We start from the raw sequence: 13,440 nt of genomic DNA, 5'->3' as shown, positions 1-13,440 counted from the left end.
AGTTTTTAATGGCCAAAAAAAGCCCCCCACGACCCTGGGATGAAACAGAATTTGTTTTGCATGTGCTGAAACAATGGGATGTGCTGAAACAATGGGATGTGCTGCTTCTGCTCCGCAAAGTTTTTACTCCTCAGTCCTAGGCGGTTTGTGTGCAAGGTTTTGTCTCCTCTTCCCAGCTGGGATATCTGTAGTGTCCGACTCATTGGCTAGCTGGGCAGTGTCGTCAATGGGGCATTAGCACAGGGCAGTGATACTGGGACAGGGGTGCTACATTTTAACCCGAGGCTGCTTATCTCCTTTCTCTTTGCGCATCCGAACTCTCGAGTACTGCTTTCCTCATACTGGCAGCACGAAGGATAGAGTAAGTACGTTGTGTCATTGGGTTTAAACCTCTGCACTCAGTTCTGAAGTACTTGGAAGAAAATTATCTAATGTGTGTAGTTCAACTTACTGATAAAATTGACCTTAAAAATTAGTGTTTAATGACAACTGTCTATGGACAGCACTAGAAACATACTTGTTTGGTTTAAGTGTAGGAAATAGCTGCCTTGTTACATGATAAATGGTTATTCTTTTATATCTCCTTCTGTTGTCCTAGTTACTATTAGTATCTAATTCATCCCATTGTTGTAGTCAGGCCCTTACCTTTTATCTGTTTGCTTAATTGTAATATAAAAGAGGTGCAGCATAAATTGCTGCCCCAAATATGTATGCCATGACTGATAATTTTTACCCCAGCATGTTTATTTTTTGTATTGTGAGTAATCCTTACATTATCTCTGCAACTCTGCAACGTGTGTATTTTGTTAAACACTGTTGATTAGAAAGCTGCTGTTCTCCCCCAGCCTGAAACTACAATTAATGCCAGTGTGGTTAGTTCACAGTGAATGTCTCAGTGTTCATTTTCTGTGTGTTACTCTGTTCATGTTTGTTTTCTCTTTATTCTGAATGGATGTTTTGCCTAAAAATACTGCTCTTCAAACAATTAATTCCTTTGCTAATTGATTAAAATACATTAGCAAATGGCATAGGAATAGATTCTGAAACACAGGTGGGCACTTCCTATCTGAAGTTTATTACAGAGGACTGGATTTAAAAGTCAGGCTCACCATTAGGCATCACATAATGCCCTCAGAGCAGACACAGTTTCCAGGCCCTCAGGAAGGACAGGTTTCTCCAGGGTCAGAGCTATTGGAGCAGCTTTATTCAAAGGAAGCTGTAGCAGTGGATGTGAGGGGGGAAGCTTTTCCCTTAGAAATCTGTTGTGGGGTTTGTTCTCCTTTCCTTTTGTTTAAGATGTGCTTTCTGCTACTCATCCTCTCTTGGATTGTCTGACTTTTTGCTGCTCTTGGAAATGGAAGTGTCACCTGCATGTATTCAAGCTGCATCTTCTGTGTGTCAGGGGTTTTTCTCAGAGCTCACCTTGGGAGGCACTGTACACATTGGCAAGCAGAGGTCAATGACCAGCTGCTTGATGAAAGAGGCACAGGAAGTGACCAAGGGTTGTGTGTTATGTGTGCTGGGATTACAACAGGGAGTCTGGTTGTTCCTTTTGACTAAAACTCTTTTATCTGGGCTGTGTTCCTCCTCCCAGGAATGGGAGGTGATTTGTACAGCATGACACATCATGCTTCTTTGTTGGCCATGCAAAACCCTCTGCATAAGTTGTGCCATTTTCAGCAGAAACCTGGTTTTGCTCATTCTCATTACTTAAAATGCCTAAGCTGGGTTCTTTAGGTTTAGATTGTTATTTTGATATGTTAATATTTAAAGATTTTAGATTAGTTTTTGCAAGTAGTGCATGTTGCAGTTGGGTTTAAGAGCAGTTTTTGCAAGTAGTGCATGTTGCAGTTGGGTTTAAGAGCAGTTTTTGCAAGTAGTGCATGTTGCAGTTGGGTTTAAGAGCACCTGCCAATTTGTAGCTGCTCACTTTCAGCTCACTGAACAGCTTCTTCAGAGACTGTTTGACTTCTGTGAACAAACCTCTCGCTTTAACCAGTGCAGTGGCATCATTTGTGTATATGGTTGGGATAATGTGACTTTAAATAAGCTTATTCTTTGAGTAGCACAGCAGGCTAGCCTTTGTTTTTTCAGTGAGCTCCAAATAAAGACATAATTACTTATTTTGTAAATTATGTACTTTGTGTCTTCATTTACTATTTTCTGAATTCCAATGTCTTTTTTCCCAGTGTAAATGAACTCCTCAATTTCCTTACTAGCTGTGTGGCATCATTTTTGGGATAGCAATTCTGAGGCGACATACATCAGTAAATATGCAGGGAGTATGCAAGAAGTAAATGTCTTAAAAAGCAAAGGCTAGCTGTCAAAGATGCTTGAATTAAGAATTGTAATACTGATATCAGTCCAATCTGTGTAGGTTATGTGTACACACACAGAGATATTCACATAGAGAAGGCAAAGCTGAGAAGGGCTGTGCCCTTTGCAGACTTGGATGTTACAGATCACAGCTTGGTTGGTTGTAATTGTTCTGCCTATATCACAGACTTCTGTGTAACTTGGAGCAGTTGCCAATCTGACTAAAGAAGAGGCAGTATGGATTGGCCTGCAGCTTACATCTGTGTTCTGAAGCAGTTTGGTCTGACATTTAAGTGTATATCACATCTGATTAAGTCAATTACCTATTTTTGTGTGCATCTCCCTCTCTTTTTTCTTTTTTTTTAAACTAGCAGAAAACCCTCACAGAAATAGTGTTGCCTCTAACATTCTGAGTTGTGTTGCACCTAGCCCTTGAAACTCTGCTCTGTGGAGCTCTCGCTTTCTTAACCTCATGTGGCTAACTCTGAGTGTTTTGCTTGTGTTTTGGTTTTATGCAGACTAATGGCTGACCAAGTGCTTGTGATTGGCAGTGGAGCGAGGGAGCATGCACTGGCCTGGAAGTTGGCCCAGTCCCCACGTGTAAAGCATGTCTATGTTGCTCCAGGAAATGCAGGAACTGCTGACAATGGAAAAATTTCCAATTCAGGTAAAACAAACAAAAAAATGTTCAAAATTTGACAACTGAACCAGTAAGCTGTTCTAGTCATCAATCTGAAATCACAGCTGTTAACATGAAAGGGTTATTATTATTACTATTTCTTTAAGGTTTGGACATGTGAAATGGATTATATACATGCAGTTAAGGAGAAAAATACATCTGAGTGAAGCCCTGTGCCATTTCCACTAGTTTTATATGACCTCAGTTTTCATAGCTCATTCTATAGTTTAAGGGTGGAGAATGCACCCAAAAATCCATGTCAGATATACATTCCCCTGGAAGTGTAGTTCAGAATAGCTGCTCTGGTTACAGCCTCTTAGCATGCCAGCAGTGAAGGTGATGGTAGCTACTAGTACCACTTCAACAGTTGGTTGTTGAACAGTTTTGTAGAGTGGAGTGGAGTAGAGTAGAGTAGAATAGAATAGAATAGAATAGAAGTAGAATAGAATAAACCAGGTTGGAAGAGACCTTCAAGATCATTGTGTCCACAGTTGAAAAGGGCCTTAAGCAAATGCCAACACCTAAAATACTAAATTCACTACAGCATCCTCAGAAGTGCATCAAAGGCCTGTGCTCTATACAAACTGATGAGAATACTTTCACCTGAACTGCTCAGCTATAGAAAGAAACCTTCATTCCTTTGGTTTAGTGACTTATAGAAATTATTTTCATATGTTTCTCTCTTCATACTGACTGCCTGTTTTGAGCATCTGACTTAATATGTTCATCTCTGGCTGGCTCTAATTGAAAATATTCATAGTTACTAGTTCTGAGAAATTAAGCATAAAATATTTCAAATTGAGCATCCAAAATTACATGGTGCATGTAAAAAAATAAAATGTCTAAGATGCTTGCCTGGAGGCACAAAGTGAATCAGTACAAAACCAGGGATAATGACTTAAGAGATTTCTGCCTTGTGTCCTTCATATAACAGATCTTGAGTTAGGTACTTTCAAGAAGTGACCTAAGGTTCCACTTCAAAATGTGATAACATGTGGAATTAAAGCTAACATAGTATGCATGTGAGCATGAATCTAGTGTGAGTTGTCCCTGCCCATGGCAGGGGGGTTGGAACTAGATGATCCTTGTGGTCCCTTCCAACCCTGACTGATTCTATGGTACTATGAATCATATACAACCATTTGCTGCATCCATATTTCTATGTGAGTAAAATCTTTTTTGGTTAGTATCTCATGTGGAAGCATAAATCCTGTCAGATTCTTGTACAGCAGGTAGTTATCATATTTAATTCCACTGGAATGCTTAATCACAGGCTGCTTAAGTAGCTTTGTCCTTCATTTCTTTGACTAGTCACAGTATCAGTAGTCATTTGTTCTGCTTGGCCTTTGAGGAGAGGGCCCAAGGAGAGCCTGACAGGAAAGTTGTATATTTCCTTTTCATCCCAGAAATTCAGTTTGCATTTCAGGGTTTTTTTTTGCAAATGGTGTCTTAAAAACTGCTGCACTTGCCTCTCACCTTGCTCTTCCATAGAAAATACTTCACCAGAGGAAGGTATTTGAGTGTGTGCATAGTAATGCCCAAGCCAAGTCCATGGGATCGACCATGTACACTGAATTATCTTTTCTGGGCTGTTGGCTCACATGTACTTGGAGGGAGAAATCCTTAGCCAGGAGACAGGAAGAATCTGGAATTTGTGAAGAATTTATACTTTTCTGTTTTTTTAAGGAAACAACTTGTCTTATCTGCTCAGGCATTTTACTCCTACCAGAGGTCTGGATTTTAACTCAGGGGAGACAATGGAAAACACCTTTATAGGAATCATGTGAGCCCTAGTGTATTTTATGAGCCTGGGCAACAAATGTCTGTGAAACTGCTACCAATGTTTCTGTTCATTCTGAATAATTGAGATTTGGCTCTGAAAGTTCATTCTCCCTTTGTGGTTCATGAGATTACCTTTAATTAGCATTGTGACTTGAAGTCTCAAATGTTTTCTGAAATACAAAGGTGACCTTAACATTATAAATTACTTTAAGCCTTCAAACCTTGCCTTTATCAAAGTGAAAAAAACCCAAACCACATTTTCATTGTTGATTTGAGTCAGTAGTGATTTCTGATCATATGAGACAATAGGTTGAGTGACTAAATATCATTTTATATTTGATTTATATTTAATTAGCCAGGCCATTTTGGTGTCCAGAAGAGTATAGAATGGCTTCCTGATTCCAGAGAAAGACACATACATGGCTGTGAATGGACTTTGGTATCCTGACACCTCCTTTCACCACGTTTTAGCTCTCAGTGTAACTTCAAGTTAAGCTCTGGTTTTGAAAAACTTAGTCCAAGGTCCTTCTTTCTGGTTTGAAAAGAATGTTTCAGCTGTTGTTTTGAGAAATGAAACACAGCTACAAAAATGTCCCTTTTCAGCCTACACCCTGAGGAGAATTATGTTTGGGGGAGAAAGTTGAAATTACTTAACTAACAATGTGATTTATTCCTTTCTGTTTGTTACTAGGATATTTCTACATCATGTAAACCTTGTGTCATATTCACTGTTCATGTCAGTAGTAGATCAGACAATGGGGTTTAAAAAGCACAATCACCTTACAAGCTCTTTACTTTCCCTGCCCCACTTTACATGGATTAATTTTGTGGGGAGTAGAGATTGCCTCTCTTCAGTTGCTAACCAGAGCTCCCTCTCTCTTTGGTTCAGGATCTGCTGTTCTCTGGCTGCTTCTACAACAGGCCTATGGGACTGAGAGACAATATTGACCTTTATGTTAATCAGCACTTTAAAGCCAAGTGTATTATGCTTTTTTTTTCCTCCCTCTCTTGTGAGCCAGAAGGCAATTGGCATAAACTGCATGTTGAAGTCAAAGGCCTTTGCTCCTCCTTACTTAGAAATGCAGGAAAAGAATGATCAAACTGGTTTTTTCCCCCTATTCCACCTAAATAAGACAAATCTCTAACCAGTGTAGGTTTCAGGTAGTTGCTTGTATGCCATCTCTAAGGTAGAAATAGCTGCTTCTCTTGTGGAAGGAGGCAATTTATTCATAACAGGATAGCAAGGAGCCCAGCAGACACCAACACAAATCACGCCTGTTTGTCCAGTAGAAGCTGCTGGATCATTGCCTCTCCTTTCTCTCGTGTTGCCTCCTCAGAAACTATCTGGAAGAGGCCACCAGCTCCTGACATGCCTGCCAGTACAGTCACTAACAGGAGATCATAGACAAAACTTAAAGCAAAGTAGTCCAGCTGCAAGGAGAGGCTGTGCTGGACCATGCCCCTCTTGCCAGCTTCATATCCGGATGTGCTAGTCTCCTCCCCTCAGGGACAGCCAATCCGCACTAAGCCATACTTACCACTTTTTTTGTCTTTCCCTGGGTTTGTGTTCCCATCCTCTGAGACCTTGGTTTTATTTATTCTTGATAAAAGCAGTGGAATTGCGTTGGCTTGCGTAAACTTTTTATCGTGAGACTTGACATTATTGTCTTTCATGCAGGCTTTTTCTTTTGTTTACACAGTTTGGGGCATTCCAAGTATCAGCATATTAAATGCTTATGGAAAGATAACTGATGTGAAAACTGAAGATCAAATGTCCTTAATCATAATGGTGATATTTGGTGATACTGTGATAATTACAGCACCTGCCCTTATGTTCAGCATAATGTAAGAAAAAGACATTCAGGTTCCCCTTTGTTTCAGCAGTGTCAGTTTATACAGCAATTTTTAGCTAGCTCTACAAAGAGAAACTACAAAGAAAGCAGTTACAGTCCTATCACCAGCCACTTTTTCCTGTTGCCTACACCATGCTGACACAAACATGTGCAAAGCTTCTGTGGTGGGTTGAAATTACTCCCCAACTAATGTGGAGAGCTAGCCCCAGCATAAATCATCAGACTAGCTCAGTTTGGGATGGAAGCAAATGAAGCTGTATTTACAAGCAAACTAAAATGTAGAAATATGAAATGCAATGGGTATATACAAAATATACAATGTATGTACAATGTATATATATTTACAATTTATAAACACAGAAACTCCTCAGACCAGGGTGGATTCAAGGGCACCATTCACTTCCTGCTCCACTGCCTCCCTCCTTCCCGTTACCTCACACAGTAGTCAAAACAAAGATAGCCTGGCAAGGCTACTGGGGAGGGAGAGAGATAGAGAAAGAGACAGAAATTGCAAGCAGAAGTGACAGAAGAAAAGAGAGAAAGAACTGTTTATGCTGCTACTCTATATCCCCATTAGCAAGCCAGTGAATCATACAGACCTTATCATTATTTTCCTTTTGTATGCAATGGACTTTCAGTCTTTGCAGTCAGGGACTAGGCTGAATTTCCTCCTTCAAACTGTAACAGCTTCATATTCAGGGAGCAGACTGGCTGAGGGGAGAAAAAAATAAATGTATGCTTATGAGTTATTTTTCACATGCTTCAAGATGCTTCTTGTGCTAGCAAACAGGATGCTTCTAGAGATGAGACCAGCTTGCTGTGTGGCAGTGCAGGAGAGCTCAGAACTCTTTTCTCATCTTCAAGAGCAAGGTGGTTTTGCAATGCATGTCAAATCACAGACTTTGCTTGGAGGTTTGATGTTGTATTTTGGTGTAGGCCTTGCATGTAAGCCTTTATATTGGTGTATGCTTCACTTCCAGATTCACAGTGGCTTGCCCTTCAGGAATGTGAAACAGGTGAAAATGCTGCTTCAGTGTTATGTGATAAATAAGTGCTAAGCAACAGCAATGAATGCAGTCTTATCACTCTTTTGTGTCTTTGACAGCTGTTTCAGTCAGCAATCATGCTGCAATTGCCCAGTTCTGCAGGGATCAGGAGATCAGGCTGGTTGTGGTGGGTCCAGAGGTCCCTCTTGCTGCTGGTAAGAAAAAGCAATCTAATAATTATGGCATTCATAATTTAGGGACAAAAGTAAATGTTATTCTCCATTTTCTGTGCATCACTCAACAGTATCTGAGTGTCTTCAGTAGAAATGGAAACAGATCCTCTGTGGCAGTGTCCATGAAATTCAGTGTTGTGCTGCAATGAAAATGGATTTCCAAAGGGTGTTGTGTGAGCAATCTGATGTAGTGTGGGGTGTCCCTGCCCATGGCAGGGGGGTTGGAACTGGATGATCCTTGTGGTCCCTTCCAACCCTGACTAATACTATGATACTATGATACTATCTTCAGAAAAAAAAACTAATGTCTGCTTTTCAACTAAAATCTGTAATAAAATAAGGGGAGGGAGATTGTCATCCCTTACTAAATGCCGCTGATCTTACTCCCTGATATTGCAGGGTTAGCTGCTACTGATTACAGTGAAAAATGCATCTGAGGCCCATCTGGTGAAATAGGCACTGATAGATATATGTTGGCTTGTCATTCCTGACATACTTGTTCCAATGAATCAGTGCATCTTGGACTGCTTGACTCCTATAAATTGTCTGGTGATTTATAAGATTCTTTCATGTTGTCATGTTTAGGAATTGTTGATGACTTGACAGCAGCTGGAGTAAGGTGTTTTGGTCCAACAGCAAAGGCAGCTCAGCTGGAGTCCAGTAAGAGCTTTTCCAAAGCGTTTTTGGATCGTCATGACATCCCAACTGCAAGATGGAAATCTTTCACTGATCCTAAAGCAGCATGTAGCTTTATTAACAGGTAAAATTCTTGTCATTTGAGAAATATTTTTGGTACAGTGTGCTATGTATCCAAAACAAGCAGTCAAATGTTTCCTAATGCATCCATACTTTGGCTGTAACAGAACATCTGTAAAGGTTTTAAAGGGTACTCAAACATGACATTAACACACTACAATGAGTATGATAATTAAATGGGTCTTATTTACTGCTCTAAAATAAAACTGAAGTTCAGTGTTCCTTTTACAGGAACATATAGGACAAGGTTTTTGGTTTGGTTTGTGGATTTTTTTCAAGTCACCTACTGGGAAAGTCCATCTTGCAGTTCTGTGTTGTACCTTTGCTCCACAAACATAAATTCTGCATTGGAGACTTACTCAGCAAGTTACAATCTGCTCATCAGACTACAGTCCAGATGATTGAATACCCCATTGGCTGGTCAGTTGGCTGTCCTGGGCATGGCCCTTCCAGCTTCTTGTGAAAAAACATTAACTCTGTCCTACCAGAATGCAGGACAAATAGTACTGAAATACAGTGGTGGGGAAAAAAAACAGTGTAAAACCTTCATAGACATAACAAGGGAAACCTGGTTTTTATTTGTGTATTGTTCAATAAGGTAAAACAGTTGCAATGAAAACTGATTAAGTATTTTGATCTTTCAACTACTGAAATGTTAATATGCCTAGAAAGTATATTTCAGTACACAGTGTTAACTGCTGAATCTCTTTTCTACCTTTGAAGTGCAAACTTCCCTGCTTTAGTTGTAAAAGCTAGTGGCCTGGCAGCTGGCAAAGGAGTAATTGTGGCTTCAAACAAGGAAGAAGCCTGCAAAGCTGTTACAGAAATCATGCAAGTGAGTAGAAAAGTCATGCACTAAGTGGAGGTGTTCTTACACCAAACAAGTTGTTAACCATCTCAGAATCTCAAAGATGCTCTTTATTTCTGTGTAATAGGAACTTGACTAAAAGATGTGAAATCTTTTACCCATTATTTGGGTAGCTATGAAGCTCTGTATTATTATTGCTCAAGGCAGGGTACTCTTTCTAGGCATAGTTCCTGTAGGCTAAAATAAAGGGGTTCTTAATGAAAACCCAGAACACAGAGCACTTAATGTGTAGTAAAATTTCAGTGAGATTATTTGGGTAGGATATTAAATATATTAGGACCATCAAAAGCTGAAGAGAAGCAAAACAAAGCAATTTTATCTCAACAGGAATATCAAGTCAGGTCCTCAGCTGGTGGCAGCAGTACAGCATCTTATAACTTGGTGCTATGCTGGTTCATAGGAGATGTTGTTTGACACAATTGTGTTTCAAGAGTCAGCATGTAGGATGTGCACTGACATTTGGGGTTGAACTCGATGACCTTCAGAGGCTCCTTCCAGCCCCTAACATCCTGTGATCCTCTGATTTTGTTGTGCATGTGTGGCTATTGGAGAAATACATGCCTTAACATGTGGCACAGTATCTTGAACAATGACAAAAAAGATGTTATAGTCCTACAGACCCACAAAATTATCTCCTAAGTGAATTGGTTGTTCTTAACTGCCTAATATGCAGTTAGTGTTCAAACATGGCATTGGAATTTGAAAATACTAGCCCCTTCCAATGTATTCTCTAGAACTGCATTTTCTTAGGAGCTAAAAGTTCAGATTATAGACTTGACAGTCCATGCTATTAGTCCCAGTGTCACAGGTGTGAACTTCAGAAGACAGAGCATGAGGAATTACTCAGTGAGTCATAAATATCAATTTTAAAGCACTCAGCCTCAAAAATCTGCATTTATTTAAGCATAAAAAGAAAAGCTAAGCAAAGCTTTCACCATTGCTGATGTACCCAGGATGGAGAATAGATTAGCACTCTCAAAAGTGTGCTGCATTTTTCTTTCTGTTCAAAAAACCATTATCTTCTTGTTGCATTTTGAATAGTTTAACTGAAACCAAGCTAAAGAGATTTTACTTTTACTGTAGGACAAGACTTTCGGCACAGCTGGGGAAACTGTTGTTGTTGAAGAACTTCTTGAAGGAGAAGAAGTTTCTGTAAGTGCACATCTCACTGCAACACTTTGATTATACCTGCTGTAAATGATTTAGGAAACACAGTCTAAGTCCCTACAGCAGTGGTGTGTAGGATTTTGCTACACAAATTAAAGGCAGCTTTGTGTTTATGAGTGAAGTTGTATCGATTCAAGATAGCTGTGTTAAGAACCAAATTCCCTGCAGTCTGTTAAAGTAATTCAAATAAATAAAAATAAGCAGTAAACAGCTGTTGACACATGGGGAAAAAATACCAAACCCTAATATTTTTGGCTGTCATTAAGTGCACAGTTCTGTGCTACAGTTTCTCTGATGCCAAAGACAATATTAGATCCATTCCTTTCTGCAGTGCTTCCTCTCCACTGCTGTTTGCCTTTGGTACTAGTTACCTCTTTGTGAAGCTATGACCTAAAGACTTTTTCCAGGGAAATCAACAATGCTGCCTTGCACATTTGCTGTGTTCTGGTTTAGAGCCCAGTGCCATTTGAATCTGTACAGGTAACAAGCTGGTGAAGTGGTTGAGAGTAAGGGAGAATGGAGACTTTATTTAATTAGCTTTACTGATGAAGGGAATATATTGAATTGCATCATGGAGGATCATTAAACTCCTTTGGAGCAAGGGAAGAATCAACTCAAGCATCCTCTTCAACCAGTTTCATTGTCAGAGATAATTGCAGTGTGGAAGTGCACCAGGGGACAAGGGACCTAGAACCAAAGGCTGTTGAATGTTTTGACAGTGTTGACTTACTCTGCAGATGCAGAAAGAGCAGTTCTTTCGTCTTAAGCTGATTCAGCTCCTTCATTTAAAAAAGAAAATCAGATTTAATGAGCAGAGTTTGAAGGTGAAAAGCAGAATTGGAGCCCAGATTTTGAGGTGGCAGGGCAACTTGACACCTGCATCATACAAAAAAGTGCAGCCAAGTACCAGCTCAGGTTCCTGAGTCTTGGAGCTGGAATTGAATGTTCACAGCATGCAGCATAATCCAACTAGGAGGTGGTGGCATTTATAAAGTAAGCTGTCGTTTCCAACTGTTGCAAATCTTTGCATAGTCTGGTTTCCTTCCTGATGTGAAGAAATTAGGTGTGGCAGATATTGGTCACCCTTAATTCCCTGGGTGGCATGACCTTTTTAGGTGCTTAGAGGTTATCCAGATCATCATTAGAATTAGAGTAGAGTAGAGTAGACCAGACCAGACCAGACCAGATTGGAAGAGACCTGAGACCTTCAAAATCATCGTGTCCAGCCTATCATCCAACACCACCTAATCAACTAAACCATGCAACCAAGCACCCTATCAAGTCTCCTCCTGAACACCTCCAGTGATGGTGACTCCACCACCTCCCCGGGCAGCCTATTCCAATGGGCAATCACTCTCTCTGTGTAAAACTTCCTCCTAACCTCCAGCCTAAACCTCCCCTGGCGCTGCCTGAGACTGTGTCCTCTTGTTCTGGTACTGGTTGTCTGGGAGGAGAGACCAACCTCTGCCTGTCTACAGCCCCCCTTAAGGTAGTTTTAGAGAGCAATAAGGTCACCCCTGAGTTATTCTCTGATTATTCTCTGGTGGAAAATATGCAATACTCTTAATTAGTCCTTTGAATGCTAGCAGGCCTATTGTGATCTAACACACTAAGATGATCACACAGTTTAAAGGGGGTTGTATTATGGTGTCTGACAGCAGTGAAGAAAACATACTGCTTGCCTTGCCTGTCAAAATAGTTCACCTTCCACAGATGACTGTAGCTTTTAATATTTTGGCATTTTCAGGTTTTGCAGAAGAATCCTTGCTTGCTTTTTTAATTAGCATCATGAAACATGCTTTAGGTAGTGCTGCTAGTAGTAGTCCAAATGGTGAACATCATCATCCAGTTGCAGAAGATGCCAGGAGGCTTGTTGTTATGAAGATACTAAGGATAAAAGCATCTGCTATACAAATAATTTGTGAATCATTTTAAAATAAATAGTTTTATTTAAAAGGAAAAGGAAATGGAAGAGGAAATGTGGTGCCTTCCTTCCAGGCAGGGGAGGAGGAAGAAAGAGGGAAGAAGTATCTTCCATTGGGGACTATTTGAATTATTTTTAAGTATTTCTCTTTTTTTTGAGTATTTATTTTCACTGCAACTACTGAGCTGAGCTTCTAACATTTTATGTGTTCTATTCAAAGTAATTTCTGTAGGATGGTCATACAAAATGAGGCACTGAAGGAAAATGGCGACATTTAGAATACTGTAGGGCTCTTTTATCAGAGAGACAGAGCTTACACTCTTAAACATCCATTTGCAACACTGAAAATCAAGTTTATTTGCACTTCAATTTTAACTATACACTGGAGTTTCAATTATTGTCCTTGTTTTCTAGTGCTTGTGTTTCACTGATGGCATCACAATTGCTCCCATGCCTCCAGCCCAGGACCACAAGAGATTAATGGATGGAGATGAAGGCCCTAACACTGGTGGGATGGGAGCTTATTCCCCAGCACCTCAGGTAAACTTGTACTGATGTTTCACTACAGCTGTCTTACAGCTCTGCTATTGAAAGCATAGGTGAATTTTTAGTTCCACCATGAAAAACAGGAGAGAGTGGGCTCCTGTGGATGGAAAGAGTTGCCTCAAATAGGCATGGTCAAGTAAGATTCATAACTGAAGAAATTTGCTTCTCTAAAGAGAATTTCTTCTGAGTGACTTTTAATTTTAGGGTGGAAGTGTTTTGATTTCTACAATCTTGTATTTTGATTTGGCTTTTTAAGTATTGCGAAATGCTGATCGTTCAAGCCAAGCGCCTGAAACCACATGTTTATCTTGTGCTGAGCTAAGCTAATGA

General features: G+C 40.0%; 1 protein-coding gene across 2 annotated transcripts in view; it reads left to right on the top strand.

The window, feature by feature from the left end:
• Positions 1-13,440, top strand: part of GART (phosphoribosylglycinamide formyltransferase, phosphoribosylglycinamide synthetase, phosphoribosylaminoimidazole synthetase) — a 45,460-nt gene that overhangs the window by 4,691 nt on the left and 27,329 nt on the right. For both annotated transcript variants that reach the window (XM_068144546.1, XM_068144544.1), the window contains 6 exons: positions 2,835-2,983; positions 7,736-7,831; positions 8,435-8,609; positions 9,329-9,440; positions 10,557-10,625; positions 12,979-13,104. In XM_068144546.1, the coding sequence (XP_068000647.1) occupies positions 2,839-2,983; positions 7,736-7,831; positions 8,435-8,609; positions 9,329-9,440; positions 10,557-10,625; positions 12,979-13,104 (723 nt within the window). In that variant the 5' untranslated portion in view covers positions 2,835-2,838. Of the gene's footprint in view, positions 1-2,834; positions 2,984-7,735; positions 7,832-8,434; positions 8,610-9,328; positions 9,441-10,556; positions 10,626-12,978; positions 13,105-13,440 lie in introns of those variants that run through there.

This window comes from Melanerpes formicivorus, unplaced genomic scaffold (genome assembly GCF_026170545.1).
Source record: "Melanerpes formicivorus ecotype bairdi unplaced genomic scaffold, bMelFor1.0.p_v2 SCAF_11, whole genome shotgun sequence".
Taxonomy (NCBI): Eukaryota; Metazoa; Chordata; class Aves; order Piciformes; family Picidae; genus Melanerpes; species Melanerpes formicivorus.
This window is presented reverse-complemented; position numbering and strand designations above follow the sequence as displayed.